This window comes from Westerdykella ornata (genome assembly GCF_010094085.1).
Source record: "Westerdykella ornata strain CBS 379.55 unplaced genomic scaffold EI97scaffold_61, whole genome shotgun sequence".
Classification (NCBI taxonomy): domain Eukaryota; kingdom Fungi; phylum Ascomycota; class Dothideomycetes; order Pleosporales; family Sporormiaceae; genus Westerdykella; species Westerdykella ornata.
This window is the reverse complement of record NW_022986911.1, coordinates 34,529-53,483: the sequence shown is the minus strand read 5'-3', so window position 1 is coordinate 53,483 and position 18,955 is coordinate 34,529. Positions and strand designations below refer to the sequence as shown.

The 18,955-nt window shown below is 51.4% G+C and overlaps 6 protein-coding genes across 6 annotated transcripts; 2 read left to right on the top strand and 4 right to left on the bottom strand.

Annotated features, from left to right (window-relative positions):
- Positions 1-2,379: 2,379 nt before the first annotated feature.
- EI97DRAFT_437912 (uncharacterized protein) lies at positions 2,380-4,080 on the top strand. Its single transcript, XM_033799436.1, has 2 exons — positions 2,380-3,037; positions 3,122-4,080. The coding sequence occupies exons 1-2, from the start codon at positions 2,800-2,802 to the stop codon at positions 3,712-3,714; spliced, it is 831 nt and encodes a 276-aa protein (XP_033648937.1). The 5' UTR covers positions 2,380-2,799; the 3' UTR covers positions 3,715-4,080.
- A 443-nt stretch (positions 4,081-4,523) lies between these two features.
- On the bottom strand, positions 4,524-5,153 carry EI97DRAFT_462889 (uncharacterized protein; the record flags this gene model as incomplete). The annotated part of the gene is made up of 1 exon (XM_033801316.1): positions 4,524-5,153. The coding sequence occupies one exon, from the start codon at positions 5,151-5,153 to the stop codon at positions 4,524-4,526; it is 630 nt and encodes a 209-aa protein (XP_033648936.1).
- A 1,202-nt stretch (positions 5,154-6,355) lies between these two features.
- On the bottom strand, positions 6,356-9,314 carry EI97DRAFT_446661 (uncharacterized protein; the record flags this gene model as incomplete). Its single annotated transcript, XM_033800046.1, has 5 exons — positions 6,356-7,303; positions 7,408-7,464; positions 7,636-7,693; positions 8,022-8,880; positions 8,912-9,314. 5 exons carry the CDS (start codon positions 9,312-9,314, stop codon positions 6,356-6,358), a joined length of 2,325 nt encoding a protein of 774 aa, XP_033648935.1.
- A 232-nt stretch (positions 9,315-9,546) lies between these two features.
- EI97DRAFT_437910 (Mak16 protein) lies at positions 9,547-11,149 on the bottom strand. The gene is made up of 3 exons (XM_033799435.1): positions 10,918-11,149; positions 10,784-10,868; positions 9,547-10,702 (listed from the first exon to the last, which is right to left on the bottom strand). Exons 1-3 carry the CDS (start codon positions 10,925-10,927, stop codon positions 9,757-9,759), a joined length of 1,041 nt encoding a protein of 346 aa, XP_033648934.1. The 5' UTR covers positions 10,928-11,149; the 3' UTR covers positions 9,547-9,756.
- A 155-nt stretch (positions 11,150-11,304) lies between these two features.
- EI97DRAFT_488380 (P-loop containing nucleoside triphosphate hydrolase protein) lies at positions 11,305-13,208 on the top strand (the record flags this gene model as incomplete). Its single annotated transcript, XM_033802198.1, has 2 exons — positions 11,305-11,583; positions 11,630-13,208. 2 exons carry the CDS (start codon positions 11,305-11,307, stop codon positions 13,154-13,156), a joined length of 1,806 nt encoding a protein of 601 aa, XP_033648933.1. The 3' UTR covers positions 13,157-13,208.
- Positions 13,209-17,039: 3,831 nt separating this feature from the next.
- EI97DRAFT_284873 (uncharacterized protein) lies at positions 17,040-18,031 on the bottom strand. Its single transcript, XM_033794395.1, has one exon. The coding sequence runs from the start codon at positions 17,896-17,898 to the stop codon at positions 17,341-17,343; it is 558 nt and encodes a 185-aa protein (XP_033648932.1). The 5' UTR covers positions 17,899-18,031; the 3' UTR covers positions 17,040-17,340.
- Between the last annotated feature and the right edge of the window lie 924 nt (positions 18,032-18,955).

Here is an 18,955-nt window from a genome sequence, read left to right as displayed (position 1 = left end):
TAGATCCATGCATGGTTCGAGCTTGTAGAGGAGACGCATCAGTCGTACAGCATCTTAGACATGGATATCTACAACTTTGATGAGACTGGCTTTATGATGGGGATTGCTGTGACATCAAAAGTCATTACAAGCTCTGAGGCAGTCAGCCAGGCAGTGACTATACAGCCAGGTGATCGAGAGTAGGTAACGACAATCGAGTGTATCAATGTATCTAGTTAGTCTATCCCACCCTTCATCATTCTGCTTGGAAAGCTCCACCAGGCTAGCTGGTATGAAGGCCTCCCACCTGAGTGGGTTATTGCTATTAGCGACAATAGCTAGATGACTGATGAGCTTGGCCTTGAGTGGGTAAAGCACTTCCATCGACATACAGGGCCTCACGTAGTGGGCATCTACCGCTTGCTTATCCTTGATGGCCACAGCAGCCATACAACACCTGAGTTTGACCAGTTCTGCAAAGAGAACAAAATTATCATGCTCTGTATGCTGCCACATACATCGCACCTTCTACAGCCACTTGATGTTGGCTGCTTCTCGCCTCTCAAGCATGCATACGACCATCAGGTCTTTGAGCTTGCACGACAAGGCATCTTCCATATCGACAAGCAGGACTTTCTACAGATATATCTAGGTATCAGAATGACAGTCTTCTCAGAGCAGAATATCCAGGCTGGCTTCCAGGTGACAGGGCTAGTCCCAGCCTGTCTAGAACGCATCTTATCGTCACTAATAGTGGTCAGGACGCCATCTCCACCAGGGGACAGTGGCCAACACTGAGGTCGCATGGACAGCAGAGACACCACATACTATTGCTCAGCTAGAGCAGCAGGCTCAACTTATCCAGGACTACCTTCATCGGCCTTCTCAGAGTCCTACTACTCAGGCTATCTGCCAGCTTGTCAAATGTTGTCAACTTGCAATGAATTCAGTAACGATCTTTGCAGAGGAGAATAGGAAGCTTCGACAGGCTAGTCAGCGCCGGCAGCATAAGGAGCAGCAGCACTGACAGTATATAGCCCATGGAAGAGCTCTACGGGCAGAGGAAGGTCAATTGCTTGCTGCAGAGGCAGAAAGGGTGCTCCAGCAGGTAGAGCAGTTGGGGCAGCCAAGTAGGCCTCAAGCACCACCAACCTGCAGCAAATGCCATGAACAAGGTCATAGAAGAACTCAATGTACTGCTAGATAGCGCGCATCTAATAGATCTATTTACTATATATTTTATCGTAGTGGCGTAGAGCTATTGTACAAGAAAACACGAGCGTTTTGGTGGGCTGGCCGGATGAGTGATCTGGCCGGATGAGTGATCTGGCCGGATGAGCGATCTGGCCGGATGAGTGATCTGGCCGGATGAGTGATCTGGCCGGATGAGTGATCAAACACGTTACACAGTATGGGACACGCGTACGGCCTCTAGGAAAGAGCAACATTCTTTGACATCCCCAATCCCCCTTTACAGAGTACGCTCCGGCCGTGGTTTCACTCAAATACTTAAAGCCGCGTAGAGTCAATTATGAATCCTACGGATGAACGAACGTGGCGGGAACGATACTGGAAATCTCTTCGAGATCCATCATGATAGATTGGAACAGGCATGGATACCGTCCATAACTCTGTCCTCTCATAACCATCTTCATTGATCCGCCTGACTTTCCTTCCACGATATCATTTTCGGTGTTCCAAATCGCCTTCTCAATCTTCCCACCGGTTTTAGGATTATGAGGAAGCAAGCGATCCTTCACCAATGATTGAAGCGTGTCCCCGAGCCACTGGAACAGGGGCACCCTAAGCCGCTGGAACAGCGAACAAGTTTCGAACTTTTCGGCACGCAAGATCTCCAGGACTTCAAGGGGCTCGTAGCCACTCGAATGTTTGATTAAGGGGCCCATATTCTTTGGCACGTTGCCGACGTCTCCCAGTTGTTAATCGAACGTCCTGGGAAGGCGCTCCGCTACGAAGATGGTGACAGGCGCGCCCTAAGATAGAGAACGATCAGTCATCCGGTTTGGGATACGATCGGATATCTCTTAAAGCTCCCGGCTAAATCTCGAGGTGTGCTGCGGCTACAGTCTTCGAGATGGAAACTCGTGGAGGCAAGGTACTATAGTTCGCCCTTCTGGAAGAACTGCCGCCTTCTGTGAGCAAAATGGTGATTGTCCGATAAAACTTAAAGGAAGATTTTACGTTCGCAAGGTAACGTTCAAGATCCTCTCCGACGCGGTCGACCTTTCTATCATATATTTCCCGACGTTTAGGTATTTCTGGCTTTCAGTTGGGACCTGCATTTCGTCCCGTTTTGGCTAGTGACTGATATTCCGCTGGAACAAGAACCTTGGAACACTACCCTAGGGTAAGCGTTACAAGCTGAACACGACCAAAATAGCAAGAGTGTCTTCGACATCTACGACAATGTTCTCAAATTTAAGCTTTGAAAGTTTTACCGTGAAAGCTGCGGCATCCTCTCGTGGCTAACGACTGCGGCATCTGACTCGCGTGTTTCGAATGACGACATTGGGGCTTTTCTTTTCATGGCTTGGCATGGGCAACATAGTCGGCCATACCTACTTCAGCAGGATGAATTTTCATGAACATGATACATCGTTTCATTCGAAACTCGGATATACAATTGCTCCCTTCTGCTGTATTTGTATTTTGTTGGACATCTCTGTTTGCTGTTGTATTCTTGCACTCCATGGTTGTGCCAATGCCCCCGGTTAAGAGCTAAGGTCAAATTTCATCCAAGTTAAATACTTTTCAGCACATCTTCTTTATCATTGAAGACATCTGCCCTCGGTCTTAAGGATGAGCGGTCTTACTCTCGGCCAGGATGGCCGCGCAGACGAAGAAACACCACCCCTTTCACGCAGGTCCGGTAAACGATCGGATAACACTCGGATCTGGTCGCGGGTGAAGAAACACCACAACAGAAACATCAGCAAAAGCTGGGGAGATCTCGTGTTACTCTTCTGCTACCTAATCACTGGACTTCTCGATAGCGCAGCGACACAATCATGGGGTTGCTTCGTCAGCATGCAGACTGGTATGTTCCCATATGGATTTCTGGGGCAACCCCCGGGAAGCCCCAACAACGTCAAGACATCCGACTGACATAGAAGATGGATAGGAAACACAGTATACTTCGGTCTGGGCCTCGCCAGCCCTCATTCTGATACCCGCTGGATCAAAGCGGGCGTTTCCCTGGCATGTTTCTGCTTAGGGTCATTCTTCTTCAGCCGCTTCCATCGCTTGTTTTCTCCACGCCGCCGTTGGGTGCTCGTCTCCTCCTCTCTCATCCAACTCCTATTCGTTACCCTCGCAGCTCTAATCGTCACTCTTGCCAAAAATGCCACAGGCCCAGAGTCTACAACAGAGCTCCACTGGCAAGTCCTCGTTCCACTCGGGGCAGTCGCTTTTCAGTCCTCCGGCCAGGCGGTCTTGAGTCGTGTACTGCAGCATAACGGGCTAACCAGTGTTGTGCTGACGAGTAATTATTGCGACTTGTTCAGTGATCCGAGGTTATTCTCAGCGGTGAATGTGGAGAGAAATAGGAGGGTTGCGGCTCCCGTGATGTTGGCGCTGGGAGCCCTTGCGGGAGGCTTTTGGGCGCGTAGTAAGGCTGGGATGATGGGTTCGCTTTGGACAGCTGTGGTGTTGAAGGCCGGAATTGTGGTGGCGTGGGAGGTTTGGAAGGCGGAAGAGGAGGTCGGTGAAGACTAATAGAATCGGGGCCTGGGGACTGCGCACGCTTAACGGCTGGCTGGTGTAGCAGGTCGTGATGTGAAGTGGAGGGCGAGAAATTTTGGACTGTCGCATCTGAACGTCAATGGTCTGATAAGAAGACGAAGACTCCCCGAGTGTCGGATAGCAAACGGCTCGAACATCGTGCTAAATGCGATGAAAACATACAAGAGCAAAATAGGACTATGAAATCAGGGCTTCTGCTGTGGACATCAAGGCCTCAAGGATTGAATCATGTGTGTTGAGCCTGTTTAGCACTGGCAACGGTATGTGGATCTTTAAGTTACTGCTCCAGCATATTATTTATGCGAGCCCGAAGGGATTACGAAGGCCCTTATATCACAGAATATCACAGACTGATATGCAGTAGTGATGTGGCTTAAGTCCGCGAATTTCAAGTGCACTACTGATACGACTCGGTTTCTTCCTGTTCCTAACGCAGAGGCGCAAGCAAGACTTAAGGGGCCTTATATCTTTTGGTAGCGTTCTTGTCGAACTCCAGCAGCCTTTCTAATCAGAACTTACGATTCTTTGTTGCCGCTACTGCAGCATCTACCTATACTATTATTTGTATAAGTAAGGCAAGGTTGTCTTATACTATCATTAAAGGTATCTAGGCAGTAGGCTGTACATGGTAACTATTCGCTCCCTAACTGTTTTTTGTAGTTTCATATTGGTACTAGTTCGATAATTTTGGCCTGTTAGGCGCACCCAACAGTATAAGACTCTTAAAACCCAATGAGCAAACGGTCTATCACTATGTCTCCCATTGCATGTGCCTCTCCGTTTCACGGGCTTCCTCGATCGTATACATGCCAAGGGGGAGGGTACCATACCCTCAGGCCGTCCGACCTGTTCCTATGACGCGGTTCATCGTCCGCGTCCCATAGCCTCGGGTAAAGCTCAATTTCTTTCCCATTCCGCAGACCTGTATAAATGCCTCTCTCCCCAGCCGTCCCTTCATATCCCTCAGGAGGTTGTTGGTATCTTCCAGCGACGGCCACCATGGGCTGATTTTGATTCAAACAATTCCTTATACCCTCAAGAGAAAAGTCACGGTAGCCTAAGCCAAGCAGGTAATTCATTGCCCACTCTACAGTAAACTCGCTGTCTCCCAATGCAACTCCAATATCGTGTGCTGTTAAGGGGCCGGTTCTGCTGTCGTACTCATCGCGGGTCATATTGAGGTTCACAAGGGCGGCGAGTCTGTGTCGCGATACGGCGTCATCGTAGGCGGGCTCCTTGTCTAGGTTGTCAATGATTTGAGAAGGGTGTCCAGCAGGAAGGGTTACTGTCACCCTGTACAGGTTGTAAATGTCCCCATCCACGTCCATGGTGTTACCGAAGGTGATCTTTCCAAACTTCGAGCTACATTCAGAGGAATTGTCGACCTGCGGTTCGCCAGTAACATCGGACATCGTTACCTCGGGTCTCTCACTCGCGTCTCGTTTCCTGGGTGATTCCTTGCTTTTTGGGCCAGCGCTGCTATTCCTCGGGCTTGTCATTGCCGTAATTGTGCAGTTCCTTGAAGGCGGGAGCGGATGTTCTTCAAGTTTCCGCCGTCACATTATGGACGGACTTATACGCATTGCGGCCACGGGCTTGCTAAGACCAACCATGTTGTTATGGGTCACTTAGTTCTATTATGTAACCCCTAGAATTGAGCAAAGAGCAAAGAGCATGCAGATAGAGGTAGGGGAAACAATGGGAAGTCGGCACTCGGAAGGCGCATGTGATGCATGTGTTTCCGACAAACCTATTCCAGCCACGAGCGGATAACCTCTACTAGATTGTGGAGTCATAGCAACCCTGCATCTAATGTGCGTGAAAGACGTGCAAGAATGTATTAATTTAAGCCTCGGCCAGTTAGAGGTAAAGCATGGCGAGCCACTCTTGACCAATATAAAATCCAGCCATCCACAAGGACATCTTTGCGGACCAGTTCTGAATGCTTGCGATCCCATCTGCACGGCCGTTCGTTCTTTTCCAACGGCTTCTTCAATCCTTCCATGCCCAAGAAATCAATGTCGCCCGCGACTGGTGTTTCAAACACATCCTGAGTTCAATGTTCTCACGGATCGCTCTCCGATGGTTCTGCTCCGCAATCCAGGAGGCTTGCGATTTATTCTAGGGCCCATTCAATTAACTCCCCCGTTTCCGCTAGAAGTCTGCCCTAAAGTTATTATGAGAAGGTCGTGAGCGGGCCCCGGATTGTTCCGACTCTTGGACATGCATTCATATCATCTAGGTATCTAATCCTTCAAAGCCCCTTCTTCTAGCACTCACCTGAGGTGAGTGTACGCAATATCCATGCACAACACTCGGTTGTCCACGCTCGTTCGCTATAGCAAAGCGAACAGCAGACATGAACTCAGTGGTCCCATTCAAGCTCGGTTCCAGCACTCTTTTGTTGATGGTCTCCATGTTAGCAATGAACTTGCACTTCTCTAATGCATTTCTACTATCACTAGGTTAGGTTATTGCAGATTGTCCATCAATTGACCAGATTGATGATGTTTCTCCATCCATGAATCTTGATTTCTCGGCCTGTGGCTAGTTTTTCGCGCAGTCTTCGGTATAGCCATCTCGTAAGCATTGCGCTTTCTCCAAGAGTGAAAAGCTAGACACGAGTATCATCCAAATCGACATCCTCCTCATCATGCTTTGTCTGGCCCTCTTCCTCGGCCTTTGCCTTCCGCTGGTCCCTCACACCGCTAGAGACGCGCTTCTCCCACACCTCACTCTTCAGCCTCGCCAACCTCGCAAAATGTGAAAAATTTGCCTTCTCCTTCCCAGTTTTCTTAGCACCAGTAACCTCCGTTTCCTTCCTGTGTTGCTTTGGAGTCAATTGTTGCCCCTCCTGCGGCGTCTGGGGTATCAAACGAACGGTGGTTGGGTCCCGGATAATGGCATCCAAAGCTGGTAACCAGTAAGGATACCCCTTCTTGTTAAAGTGAGAAGTTATCTCGGAGAGTGTAAAAGACTTGCACATCACTTGTACTTGTTTGGGGCTAATGTATGTCTCCGTTTCGAGCAGATTCATGTTGATCATCCCTGCGAGCCGATGTGCGATGAGCAGGTGTGTCTCTGCTGGAGGCTTCCAGTCAGCGTCGTAGTCCGAGAGCTTCGGAGACGACGGATGTTCGGGCGGGGGATTGGAGACCTTTTTCGGAGTAGATGGAGAAGCTATTTTGTTTTTGCTGGCGGAACCCGCCGAAAGGATTTCGAATCTCCTCTGGGCAGCAAGTCTGGCCTTTTTGCTTAGACTTCGAGGGGTACTGGTAGCGTCAACATTGTCTTCAGCTTCCGAGTCAGCGAAAGAGTCTCTTGTGGCGCGCAGAGCACGTTCTTCCGCCTTTGAGTGACTCCGTTTGTGAGTCGAATCCATCTCTTGCTCCCTGTCCCAGGCGGACATTGTACTTTGGTGATACCAGTGATGGAACGCAAGTTTACGGTACCTTTCTGCACAGTAGTTGCCTCCTTTCTTAGATTTTCGCAAGACCGTTTGCTCGTTGACGTCACGGGGCGTTTGCACTCTGCCGTGAGCTTGGAGTAGGAGCATGACCAACTGGTTGTGCGTGCTGTAGCATTCGCAATGGAAAACGAAAAAAAAGTTTCACAATAGGTCGCTCGGTTCAGTCTTCGGGGCGCATATCCCTCGCCCTCTCTCACCTTGCCCATGCCCGCCCACGGATACTCGCTTCGGAGGCGAAAATAACGCCATTCTGACTAGGAAACATTCTCATTAGGAAAGTGTATACCTTGTATGGTTTAGGTGGAAGCCATCTCATGTGAGCCATTCAACAGCCTTAAATTCTACAATGGCTGCGGTCTTGCTCTGTTGCGTCCCTACGGTTAGGGTGAGGTTCTGCACTCGTTCTATACAAAGTATCTACACACCCTCGATTTGGTGTAACTCAGAAGAACCTTAGCGCATACAATTACCCTTGGGTCTTCTCTGAGCTTAATTCAGCATGTCTGATAGCTCTAGGAATACGTTTACATCCAGAAATTTTGTTCCAAATCCTGGATTGCACTTCGAGCACAAGGTTTCCATTTTGAATGCCTTAATCACGAAGGAGGTAATCATGCACAAGGGGCATACAGGAAAATTCCACTATCAGCAGACACCAAGTATTTTCACAGGGAAATGTTATTAGGTATTATGTATCAACCCAACGAAAGTCGGATACCTCAACGAGGTTACGAACTATATCCAAGACTGATCCAACCAGTGCATCAGTCCAAAGCACTGTGAAGCAAATGCTCTGAGTAACTCGGCTTACTCACGCCACCCATCCAGCTCCGCCTGCATGAAGCCCTCAACCTCCGCAAAGGCGTGCCGTACACCTATATCAACAGCAATTGCGAGATCATGAACAGCGGGACTTTTCTCCTCCTGTGGCCACTGCTCGAGAACCGGACTTGCGCAAACGATACGTTCAGTCATCGAATGTTTCGCGACGAAGACTTGCTCGCGAGGCTTCGGAGACCAGTTCTGGGTTTTAGGCTGTTCCTTAGGCTCTGCATGGTCGCCATTCTTGCCACGCACCTTGTTCAGATACTCGCCCCAGCGCCGCCCAGTCTTGCGCGTTTCTGCCGTCTTAGCACTCTGGACCACATTTTGGCCGTGACCACCGAGGTGTTCGACACCAAGGAGGTTCTTGAGACCATGGCGAATAGCGCTAACGTTGACTGACTGGGAGTTTCTGACCTTTGGCTGCGGTTTGTCATCAGGACGGCTCAAAACCTTCTGATCCGGATTGTGGACCGAAGCGAAGTTAGCCTCGGAGAGCAGGGCGCTAATACCTCCGTCTTCTTCAGCGTGGAGCGCATAGATAGCATCCATGAATGGATTCATTGAGGCAGTGTTGGAATCATCTGGCTTGGTCAGGTGCGAGCAAGCTGCTGGATCAGACGCGACCGCGGATAAGAAGTCGCCGAACTCCGCCCCAGAGTTATCGCTATCGCACCCTTCTTGAGCGATTCCAGCATGGTCTCCGAATGGGTTATCGTTAAGGAAGTCGAGAGCCACAGCTGGTGGGTTTTGACTATCCGGCGGTGAGATGAAGTCACCGAAGTCTTCCTCAAAGTCGTTATCAGCGCGTCCTCCGTTCGTGATTTCAGCATGGTCTCCGAACGGGCCTTCGCTGTCGACATCTAGAGGAATACTTACAGTGTCCTTCGGAGGCTCCCCCCATATCGACGAGAAGGAGGTCTCCCATATCAAAGGGAGGAGCATCCGCCGAGACAAAGTCCCCGAAGTCCTCAGCATCCTCCGCAACAACCTTGGAACGGCTCTGAGACGAATCCGCAACATTAGCAAGATTCACAAGTTCCAGCCCGACATTGTTCAGAGCTGTTTCCTCACTGAGATCAATCAGTAGATTCGGAAGGCTCGGACGAGGCTTATTGACATCAAGACATGCGCGATATGTACCAGCAGACGGTCGAACCTTGGTGCATTGCCCTTTTGCAACGAATGTCTCTGTAGTTACGGCGCAGGTTCTGGTTTCACGGGCATTGATCTGGGCCAGCCAGTTCGCTGCTTGAAGGGTGTTCGCCCGAGTCCCTGCCATTTTGCAGCGGTTTGTTCCTTGCAGGAATCTGTTCCAGCAGATTAGAAAAGGAAGTCGATGGAAAGCAGGAGCTGGGTCGAATGTGCAGTACTGGTCGACAAGAGCGAGGCCGGGGGTATATATGGGATGACTGCGTGCTGCACAATGTTAGCGTAGGATGCGAGCACTGTAGGTTGACAATAATCGCATGTTACATGTAACAGAGTTTTCTAAACAATGCGGCCCAACGAAACCTGAGGGTAGGCGAGGACTCCGGATCCCATCTTGGGACAACGATGTAATGATATGCATGTTGACAACTAGGTAGCTGCGACATAACATGTCTTATTGGACATGGCCTTTCGCCGGAAAATGTCTCCCATAGAACAACATAAACCCACATCGACGTTTTCCTTGCGACACCATGAACACCGGAAAGCGAATGAAAACCAGTGCCAAATGATCATGAACGGAGGAGCTCGCGAGCTTGCGGCTCCCTCTCCATTTCGTACTCGATTTCCCGTTTCGGACCCTTGGAATCTCTCTTCGTGGGCTTCTTCTTCGGCATCGGCGGCGGTCCCGTCGGCCGTTTGCGCTTGAGACTGTCGAGTTTCTTTTTGAGCGCAGCAATATCATCCTCGCCCGAGCTGCCCTCCTCCTCCTCTCCGCTAGCGCTTGCTTCCGCTTCTTCGTCCTCGTCCTGACCCTCATCTTCATCCTCATCTTCTTCTTCGTCAGGGCTCTCGCCCCCGACCCAATCCTCAAAGTCTTCGAGTTCGTCATCTGACTCCTCAATGTCGCTGACATACTCCACATCACCAACTCCCTCCTCCTGTTCATATTCGTTCTCCTCCTCGATACCTTCATCAAGATCTTCGTCACGGACAGCCTCTCCTTCCTTTTCCAGGCCCCTTAGAACACGTTTCCAGACTTCGGGTTCGACATTGAGCGGCCGGTCGCCATAGGCCCCACTTCTCAAGCGATCAATGAGTACTCTCTCGATGGCTCTTTCAACCTTGGCCGCAGCTAGCGCTTTCCTCTCGCGACCTTCTTCCCTTCTCCGAACCTTGGGCGCGAGCCTGGGAACCAGGCGCTCTCCTAGCCTTTCCTCCTCTTTGGCGAGTTTCTTGATCCTGATGGCAACCTGGGTAAGTCTCGTAAGACGTTGTTTCGATTTGTGTACCAAGAACTTTGGATAGTACTGCAGGTGCTGATCAACCTGCTCCAATGCCTTCGTATAGTTCCCACTGAGCTTTATCTTCTCCCACCACTTGTTGGGCAGATGTGAGCGCTCGATGGCCTTGATGTAGAGGTATAGGGTGCCGGTGGCGGGATCTGGCCGGATAGTCGCATAACGGGAGTTGGCTAATGGACAGGCTTGCCGAGTGCAGAGCCCAGTGACGTTATACCTGCAAAGATAGTTAGAAAAGGGCAGATAGTGAGAAAAAGAGTGTGAGGGGCGACGCCAAAGATCAAAGGTGTGGACGTACTCATTCCTGCAAAAAGTCTGGTCTTTTCTCGTCTTCAGCTTGTAACTACAGAAATCGGTGCCGATAATCGACCAAACGAGGTCATCTGAGACACAGTCAGTTTTGCAGCAATAAACCCGCGACAGAATGCGCACCTGACGCCATATTGGCTGCAGTATGTGAGATATGATTTGGGTAGTGGCGAAGGCGAAAACAGCGAGATAACGTTCGCTCTGGATGTGAGGCGGACTCAGGCAGGAGAGTACAGGGACGACTTAGGGCGAGAGGGTCCCTCAATATTCACAGCCGTGGTTATGCGGAGGTGTGAAGATGGCTCCCGGACACTGGCTGTGTAAAGGCGTACTGAGCGGCCTCCGATTGCTGTCGATCTCTGTATGGTGTTTGGTGGGCGGGAACTTTTTTTGCGGAAGCACTAGCGCGCCAAGCGCCAAGATTTCGTCTCGGTGATTTGGAAACAAGACCTTCCACTTATCGCTAACCCCCATCATTCATTATGCAATTGTTCTATTGTCGCTCTCGGAATGAGAGCGCTCGTTTCGTCGCTGAGAAGGATATGCACTGCTTCACCCAGACTCCTCAGCATCAATGGTGTTAGCCCAGCACAGATTCGGCGAGATTGTGCTCTTCTCTACCATGGAGCAGCTCTCAGTGACGATCGGAGGCCGTTGACCAGAAACCGAAGGCATTTGTACCACCTTGCTTCTTCGAGCCACGATGATACGACCATATATGCTCTGTCCACTGCGTCCGGGAAGGCAGCTATAGCTGTAATTCGCGTTTCTGGGCCGGCGTGTAGACAGGTTTGTACAAGCTACTTCAGTGCGCTATCCAGCTAATTCCAAATAGATATACGAAGGTCTCTGTCCTGGGACTTCGTTTCCGAAACCTCGCTATGCCACCCTACGGAAGCTCTATACTCCACACGAGGCGCCTTCGCCTTCGACTTTGCTCGACTCCGGCGCCTTAGTACTTCATTTCCCTGCCCCTGGTACCGTCACCGGCGAGGATGTTCTGGAGTTACACGTCCATGGCGGGCCCGCCATAGTGCGCGCAGTACTGGCTGCGATTCCTAAGTGCGCCACACCAGGTTCGCGCCATCGCATTCGGTATGCTGAGCCGGGAGAGTTTACACGGCGGGCGTTCGCGAACAATCGAATGGACCTGCCTCAGATTGAAGCACTTGGGGAGACCCTCTCCGCATCTACGGAGCAGCAGCGTAAATTATCCGTCCGAGGAACAACATCGTCTCTAGCAGCCCGATATGAACATTGGCGCAGCTTATTGCTCCAGGCACGCGGCGAGCTGGAAGCCCTCATCGACTTCTCCGAAGATCAGCATTTTCACGAGTCGCCGGCATTTTTATGCAGGTCGGTTTCTAGGCAAGTTCGACAACTTCACAGCCAAATCGAAGCCCATATCGCGAATGCTATGCGAGGAGAGTTGTTGCGCAGCGGAATCAGCGTCGCTCTGCTTGGAGCTCCGAATGCAGGGAAGAGCAGTCTACTCAATCGGATTGTGGGTAGGGACGCGGCGATCGTATCCCAGGAAGCCGGAACAACGAGAGACATTGTCGAAGTGGGTGTTGATCTTGGAGGATGGCTTGTGAAGATTGGCGACATGGCAGGATTAAGGCGAGCTGGCCTAATCAGTCCGGACATTGTTGGCGCGGTGGAACAGGAAGGGATTAAGCGTGCGAAAAAACGAGCCCTCGAGTCGGATGTCGTGATTGTCGTCCACGATGGTACAACCGAACTTGATTGCGAAGTCACGGAAACGGCGAAACGGTGCGTTGAGCTAGGTATCAATGTGGTAGTCGCCGTCAACAAAATGGACAAGTTGGTCGACCCTGCAGCATTCTCGGAGTGGAGAGACAAGATACAGAATGCGCTCCATGTTTCACCGGAACGCATATTCTTTGTCTCATGCAAAGGAGATCTGGGATCTTCCACTGCTACCACCGATGCCGGGGACTCGGGAAACATAAAGAGCTTTCTTCAGGGGCTACTGGACACCTTCAAGGACATGACAACTGCACTGGTTCCCGATTCCGAACCCGACCCATTCATCTGGCAGGAGTCTCTAGGTGCCACCGAGCGCCAGCGCGTACTTCTTACCGAATGCGCTTCCCATCTGGACTCTTTTCTGACTGCCGTTCAGAGCGACGTGGAAACTGAAGCGACAGCACCGTCCGCTGTTGGCTCTCCGGAATTCGAGTTGTCCCGACCGCTCGAAGATACCCACGGTGGGTACGGAATAGACATTGTTGTGGCAGCCGAATCACTCCGCTTGGCAGCAGAGAGCCTTGCTCGGATAACGGGCCGTGGCGAAGGCGGCGATGTGGAGGAAGTCTTGGGCGTTGTCTTCGAAAAGTGAGTTTGCCATTCCCCTTCCCATCTCTTCCTAGCAAGCGCATCCGGCACGAATTGGCCCCCTGTCTCCCCGCGTATACCCTGCTTTCCTCACTCATTTTCACGATGCTATAACGGCTTTGTGGCTGCCTTACGAACCCGCACATTGCGGCAACCTACCCGTGCCGCAACGCTCCCGCAGGCGTTTGTGGGGTTGGAGCATCTGCTTGACTGTGGCACAGTGCTGTCATGCGGGCGCGAGTTGAACTGTTCCCACAGTGCCCCGTGACCATTTTTCGCTGCAGCGGGCGCTGACGCGGGTGGAGGTGCGCGCCCTACGGGGTCCCACTTGCCGCTGTGCAGAGCCGCTGCCACCATTCCCTCCTTGTGGTTGTTTCTGGCGTTTCAGTCTGCGACGGTGCTGACGAGTGCTACGATCTAGGTTCTGTGTGGGGAAATAAAGTTTTGCGAGTCAAAAGATGGAGGAGTTGGTGAAAGACATCAAGGTGTTGGCAAAGAGCGCCACGAAGGTTGAAAGGATCTGGTTGTTGCGAATGACTTGCTCCTTGGAATATAGTGGGATTCTGCAGGGTATCGCTATTCAAACGCTGCATCTGTACGATTACAACTACAGGCGGAGTGAAATCGCTTCGAGAACAATATGAAAGAATCATTCAAGATTCAGAATCAAATTGAGAAAGGTTGAGGAGATAAAAGCGCCAAGGACACACCTGTCCCAATGTCCTGTCCCATACCGAATGCCGTTCCCATGCCGTTTCCATGCCGTTCATGTACATGTCCCAATCCATGCCCAGTCTATAAAGGTTCGTAATCGTGGCTCAGTGAAGAGCAATGGCCCGCGCGTCTAGATCTATAACTCTGAAAATGAAAAGAGGGGAATAAGAAGTGGAAGTGGAAAAGAGGCAAAGCGTGAGGGGAAACAAGTGAACTCTATGCCGAAAATCCGTGCCCTGTCCCATTTCCATAATCCGTGAATGTAAGAAATCCAGAAACTGGGACCCGAACCGTTAACGCACTCGCTTGCTGAAGTACCAAGGATGAAAGATGCCGAAGCAGAAACGTAGGAGAGGTTGGTGCTATACAGGGTGGTTTATATACAGTGTTGAATGTGTTGAGCCGAGAAGTGTCTCATGGGAGACCGGAGAGCTAGGGACCGGGAAGTCGCCATCGCTCGACCCATTTCTTGCGACGGGCTTTGGGTGCAGGTGAATGTGAGGTCGGTTGGCTGCTTTGATGTTGCGGTGTGTTTGACATGATGGTTGTGTTGAAGTGTCCAGGTATTCAGGTGCGGCTGCAGTGTCGTTGTGTGGTGATGGATTGTTGTTGGTGGTGGCGTTTGAAGAGTCCTGTGGCAGTGCTCTTCTGGAATGCTTGCGATGCGGTTGCGGAGGAATCGCAGTGTTTAGTTATAACCTCCGCGTCCCATGGTGAACATCGTCGTTGTGGTTGTTGATATGTATTGTTTCCGTGGGTCTCGGTTTGATGTTGTTGATAGTGAGTGTCGAGCGCTGAACTTAGTTGTAGCCGTCACGTCCCATTTGGAGAATAATGACTCGGTAAGACGATGATGATGTTTGAGAGAGGAGATGACGAAAGTCGAAAAGGGTAGAAGACGATGAGTCGACTTGCAGCTTTGAAATCAGGCAGCAGACCTTGACAGAAAGGTGTAGAAACTGGTTTGAGTATGTGTAAGACGGATGACTGAACAAGAGTGACTTCGACCTTGACTCAAACGGAAGAAAGAGGAACAAGAAGAAGACGAGACGGCAAAGAGACTTTTATAAAATAAGAAACCGTCTTTACAGGAAAGAGAACAATAAACCACGGCGAATAATAGCGAGAGTCAGGCGTCAAATGACTGTTCGGAGTTCCGTAACACTGTGCAGGCGTATGTGTGTGCTGTGCTGTGGTGGACCCAAACCCGTGCCTACCAGGCAGTCGTCGCCTTTTATAACGAAGACCCCCGGGAACCACGGAAGCCAGTACCAGTGCGCATACACACCTGGGCAACATCTACGCCAGGGTCCAGGGCGCCGCTCCGAGGGGTGGCATGGCTCTCGTGGCAGAGCCGCCACGCTCGGCTCTGGCAAGAGTGGACTGGCAATAGACGGTGGATGGCGATGTGAGACGGGGATTAGTGTAGTGTGGATGACGCAGATTGTAGACCCTGCTCCCGCCCCGACGGCTGCAGGCACTGCGCGTGGTCGGGAAGTGGGGGGTGAAGGACAGGAATAGGCATCGTGCGAGGGTGGGACTGGTGGGCGTTGTGTACCCGCGCGTGGAGCTGCGTGGCAGTGAGAGCCGCAGTGCGCACGGACCGCCAGTGAGAGATGGGTAGCGGACGAGGGAAAGTTGCTGACGAAAGGTTATATGAGGACGCTTTCGTAGAAATGATGTGGCTGGGCAATGTTGTAGGGAGTACTCCCCAGCCAGTATGCCTATCTTATTGCCCCGTCAAGTCTTGAAAAGAAAAGCAATTCGCGAACGGTAGAGGTACGGATACGGGCCAACACACTTTCTCCGTACTTGACCTCGTTCCAATATACTCTGACTCGGTCAGTTGGACGTAATATTCGGTTTGTCTCCTCCTAGGCACAGATTTGTGTCGCTGCCTTGCGGGATACACGCAACCCTTGGGAATTCACTCTCAGTGCCCAGCAGGGGAAAGAAAGACAACGGTTTCTCTCGCGCCTATTGGCCATCGCTAATACAGTCATCATACAGCAACATCATCCCGTTCCAAATCCAGCAGAGAACCTGGCAATAGGGCTCCAAGATCGTGCGTGCCGTTAGTCTGGTTCCGCAGTCCCTAGTGCCTTATGATTGCCGAACGCTTTCTCATCCTGTTGGTTCCGCGCACTCCGTGCCGGCGGGCGCGCCGTTGGTCGTCCGTCGGATTGTGGGATGCGACTCTGCAGTTCTTCGAAGCAACTGTCGGGAGTTTCACAGATGGTATCCAAGACGGCGAGGAAATGCATAAAACGCGGTCTGGTCGGCGAGGGCTGCGTTGTGACTCCAGGGCGGGGAAGTGGAATAGGACGGGCTAATGAAGCCGGTAGCAACTCGCAGCATGCCTGATGCTATCCAGTATACCAATGAGCCAATACCCAAGGATTATTGACCTTCCCAAGAAACTCAGATGCTGCGCTTCTCTCAAGATCGGCGAATCACGGATGCCACAGGGTCTTCCGAACGGACCTGTAACACAAGATGGATACATAACATGGCGGTGCAATACGAGGCCCTTCCACTCATGGTTTTGAACCCAATCAGATGTAAATTCATCTGGAGCGACCTTCCAGGACCTCACACCCCAGCCTTAAAGCAAGGCCGTTGAACCCGCCCTCTTGGTGAGAACCATGAACCTGCAGCATGGGCATGTTGCGGAGGCGACTATGAGCTCGTTGGAGCCGCAGGCTAGGTCCCGATTAGCTCCCCATGCGCTTTGTGGGCACATCCCGCAACTTTCAGCTGTCAATGTACATTCGGGCAAGCATGCAACCAGCTAAGTCCAGCTTTGGAATGGTTTATGCTGCTGGTAGCTAGGCTATGGACGGATCGTAACGCTCGCTGTATTCTCCCGTATTTATCGCATCTGCATTGGTCCGCAGCTTCATATCGTAGCATTTGCGCTGAACACTGGACAGTAAACGTAGCATCGTCTCGGCTTGCCTCCATGTTGCATCTTTCACCGGTGACAGGCAGGCAAATACTGTGCTGTACTCCGATCTTTCAACGAAATTCCGTAATCGAAGTGCAGGACTGCACAGCAGAAGGGCGAGAAGGGCGGGGGCGAAGATGGATGGAGAGGAGTTCGGCCTGTTTGCCAAATCTTACCAGGTAACCCGTTCTCGCGCACAGACCACTCCCTTCCATCCCATCTCTCAACTATTCCCAGACTGCACGATGAATCCCACTCCATGGACTTCCAAGGCGATTTGTCATCATCAGAAATCTTACAAAAGCCCTCATCGCCCCAAAAGGCCCCTTATCCAAAGTGGCAGATCCTATGATTCCCGCATTATTAATTCCCCTACACCTTTGAAGCCTGCACCAAACCACTGGCCCGTTCGCCCAACTGGAGTCGGAGCATTCTCACATAATGCCCGTCCGCGTACCCAGAGAAGGGAGCAAAGCCTCAGAGGCTCGTGGCGGGGATGCACATCAGATCTTTCCAGAATACCCAGCTTACTCCCTCGTCACGTCTCGGGTCTCCTCAGGCTCGGGTCGCTGGTTTGTGCGACCCACCCAGTTCGGCAGCAATTTCACTAAACATTTGAATCTTTTGGGATTGAAGACTACAAGAGTATTGGGTAGAATGGCCCAATAATTCGTCAATCTTGTGGAGCGGGTCCCGACGGTTTGGACCTGATGGCGGAAACACATGTTGCCTGCGTCTCTTGGTATTGCTCTGACCCTGGCCCCCTTTGTTCTATCTTTGGATAGGTACACAGCAAAGGAAGAGTAGGTCACGGGTGCGGATAGGGCTGCAGAGTTGCATTTTGTGCACAGGAAAAGAAATGAGCAGAAGCCATTCCCGCCAATCACGAAAAGAGAGCACTTGCTATAGCTGAAATGGTTTCTGCTCGAGTATGCGAACATGGCAAAGAGTGCAACATAGCCTTGTGAAACGGAGACTCGAGGGTGGGACACAGCTCTCGCATTACTACCCAGCTCTGGAAATCCATAGCGATTTGCGCTACGCTGATCTATGAAGCACTGCGAAATCTCTGATATCCACGGCATGTATTGACGGTCCTCTCAATTTGAGGATAGATAGGTACGGTCCTTCGATGTACTCCAGACAAGACAAAGGCACATAGCACCACCTCCGTCACTCACTCATATAACCCCTTTAATTACAGCTGCATTCTCAGCCCTACATACCCAGCGACCAGGAACTCGTCCCTCCTTCCTTCTCTTACAAGTACAAGGTCTCCACGAGGCGCTCGCATCCGGCTGCCACGCGACGCACCGATTCACCGGATGCCTAAAAATAGCATGTCGATCTCCCGATTCGATAGGCGAAGCGCGCTAAACGCGGATGACAGGGGCACGCCCCTGCCGTAGGGCTGACCTCACTTGTTCCCAGATGCGCCAGACGTCTCTTCTCAGCCATTTGCCAGATTAGGAAACGAGTCTTTTCCCAGGGTTGCGTCAAAAAGTGCTATATTTGTTTCACATGAATGAGTGGTGTGGATGAGAGGATGGAGAGGATGGAGGCTATTTCGGGCTCGCTTGGTGAGAGATGATCGCTCTTGTGACTGGGAAAGGATGAGTGAAGGCAAGAGATCTGCGTTGGTGGGGGGTAGGGACAGGTTGCGACAAACTGCTTCGTTATTCCTGGATCTAATTGACTTGGGAACAGGAAAAAGGCGGCCTGCCGTCCCATTGCAGCCAGAAACACTCGGATACTCCCCCAACGGGTCATCACCTTCGCGCTCCTTCCCGCTCCCGCTGCTTAGAACGTTCTCCAGATACCGAGATGCGACATGTCTCAGTCCAGTGCCACGAGAGAATGTTGTTCAGTGATCCTGAAAGTGGAACGTGCATTCACTATCATACGAACAAAATACACCGATTAAATCTGCCTGGGTTCTAGTCCAAGGCAACTTGCATACGGCTAATCGTGCCTCGGTGGAAGGAAACGCGCGACGTTGTGTTCCCGGAGAACACATGTTCACCAGGAACAATTCCAACCCTGCTTCTGTTAGCGCTCTGTCCGTGGTACCGGAATCTGCCCCAGGGTGGCTCGGCCTCGCCATAACCACAACTCCCCGTCATGCACGACATGTCTCCGTTG

Coding starts and splice junctions, on each gene's coding strand:
- EI97DRAFT_437912 (XM_033799436.1), top strand. CDS start 2,800: ATGAGCGGTCTTACTCTCGGCCAGGATGGCCGCGCAGACGAAGAAACA. Junction 3,038..3,121: donor CTTCGTCAGCATGCAGACTG/GTATGTTCCCAT, acceptor GAAGATGGATAG/GAAACACAGTATACTTCGGT.
- EI97DRAFT_437910 (XM_033799435.1), bottom strand. Junction 10,703..10,783: donor CAGACTTTTTGCAGGAATGA/GTACGTCCACAC, acceptor CTATCTTTGCAG/GTATAACGTCACTGGGCTCT.
- EI97DRAFT_284873 (XM_033794395.1), bottom strand. CDS start 17,898: ATGCCGTGGATATCAGAGATTTCGCAGTGCTTCATAGATCAGCGTAGC.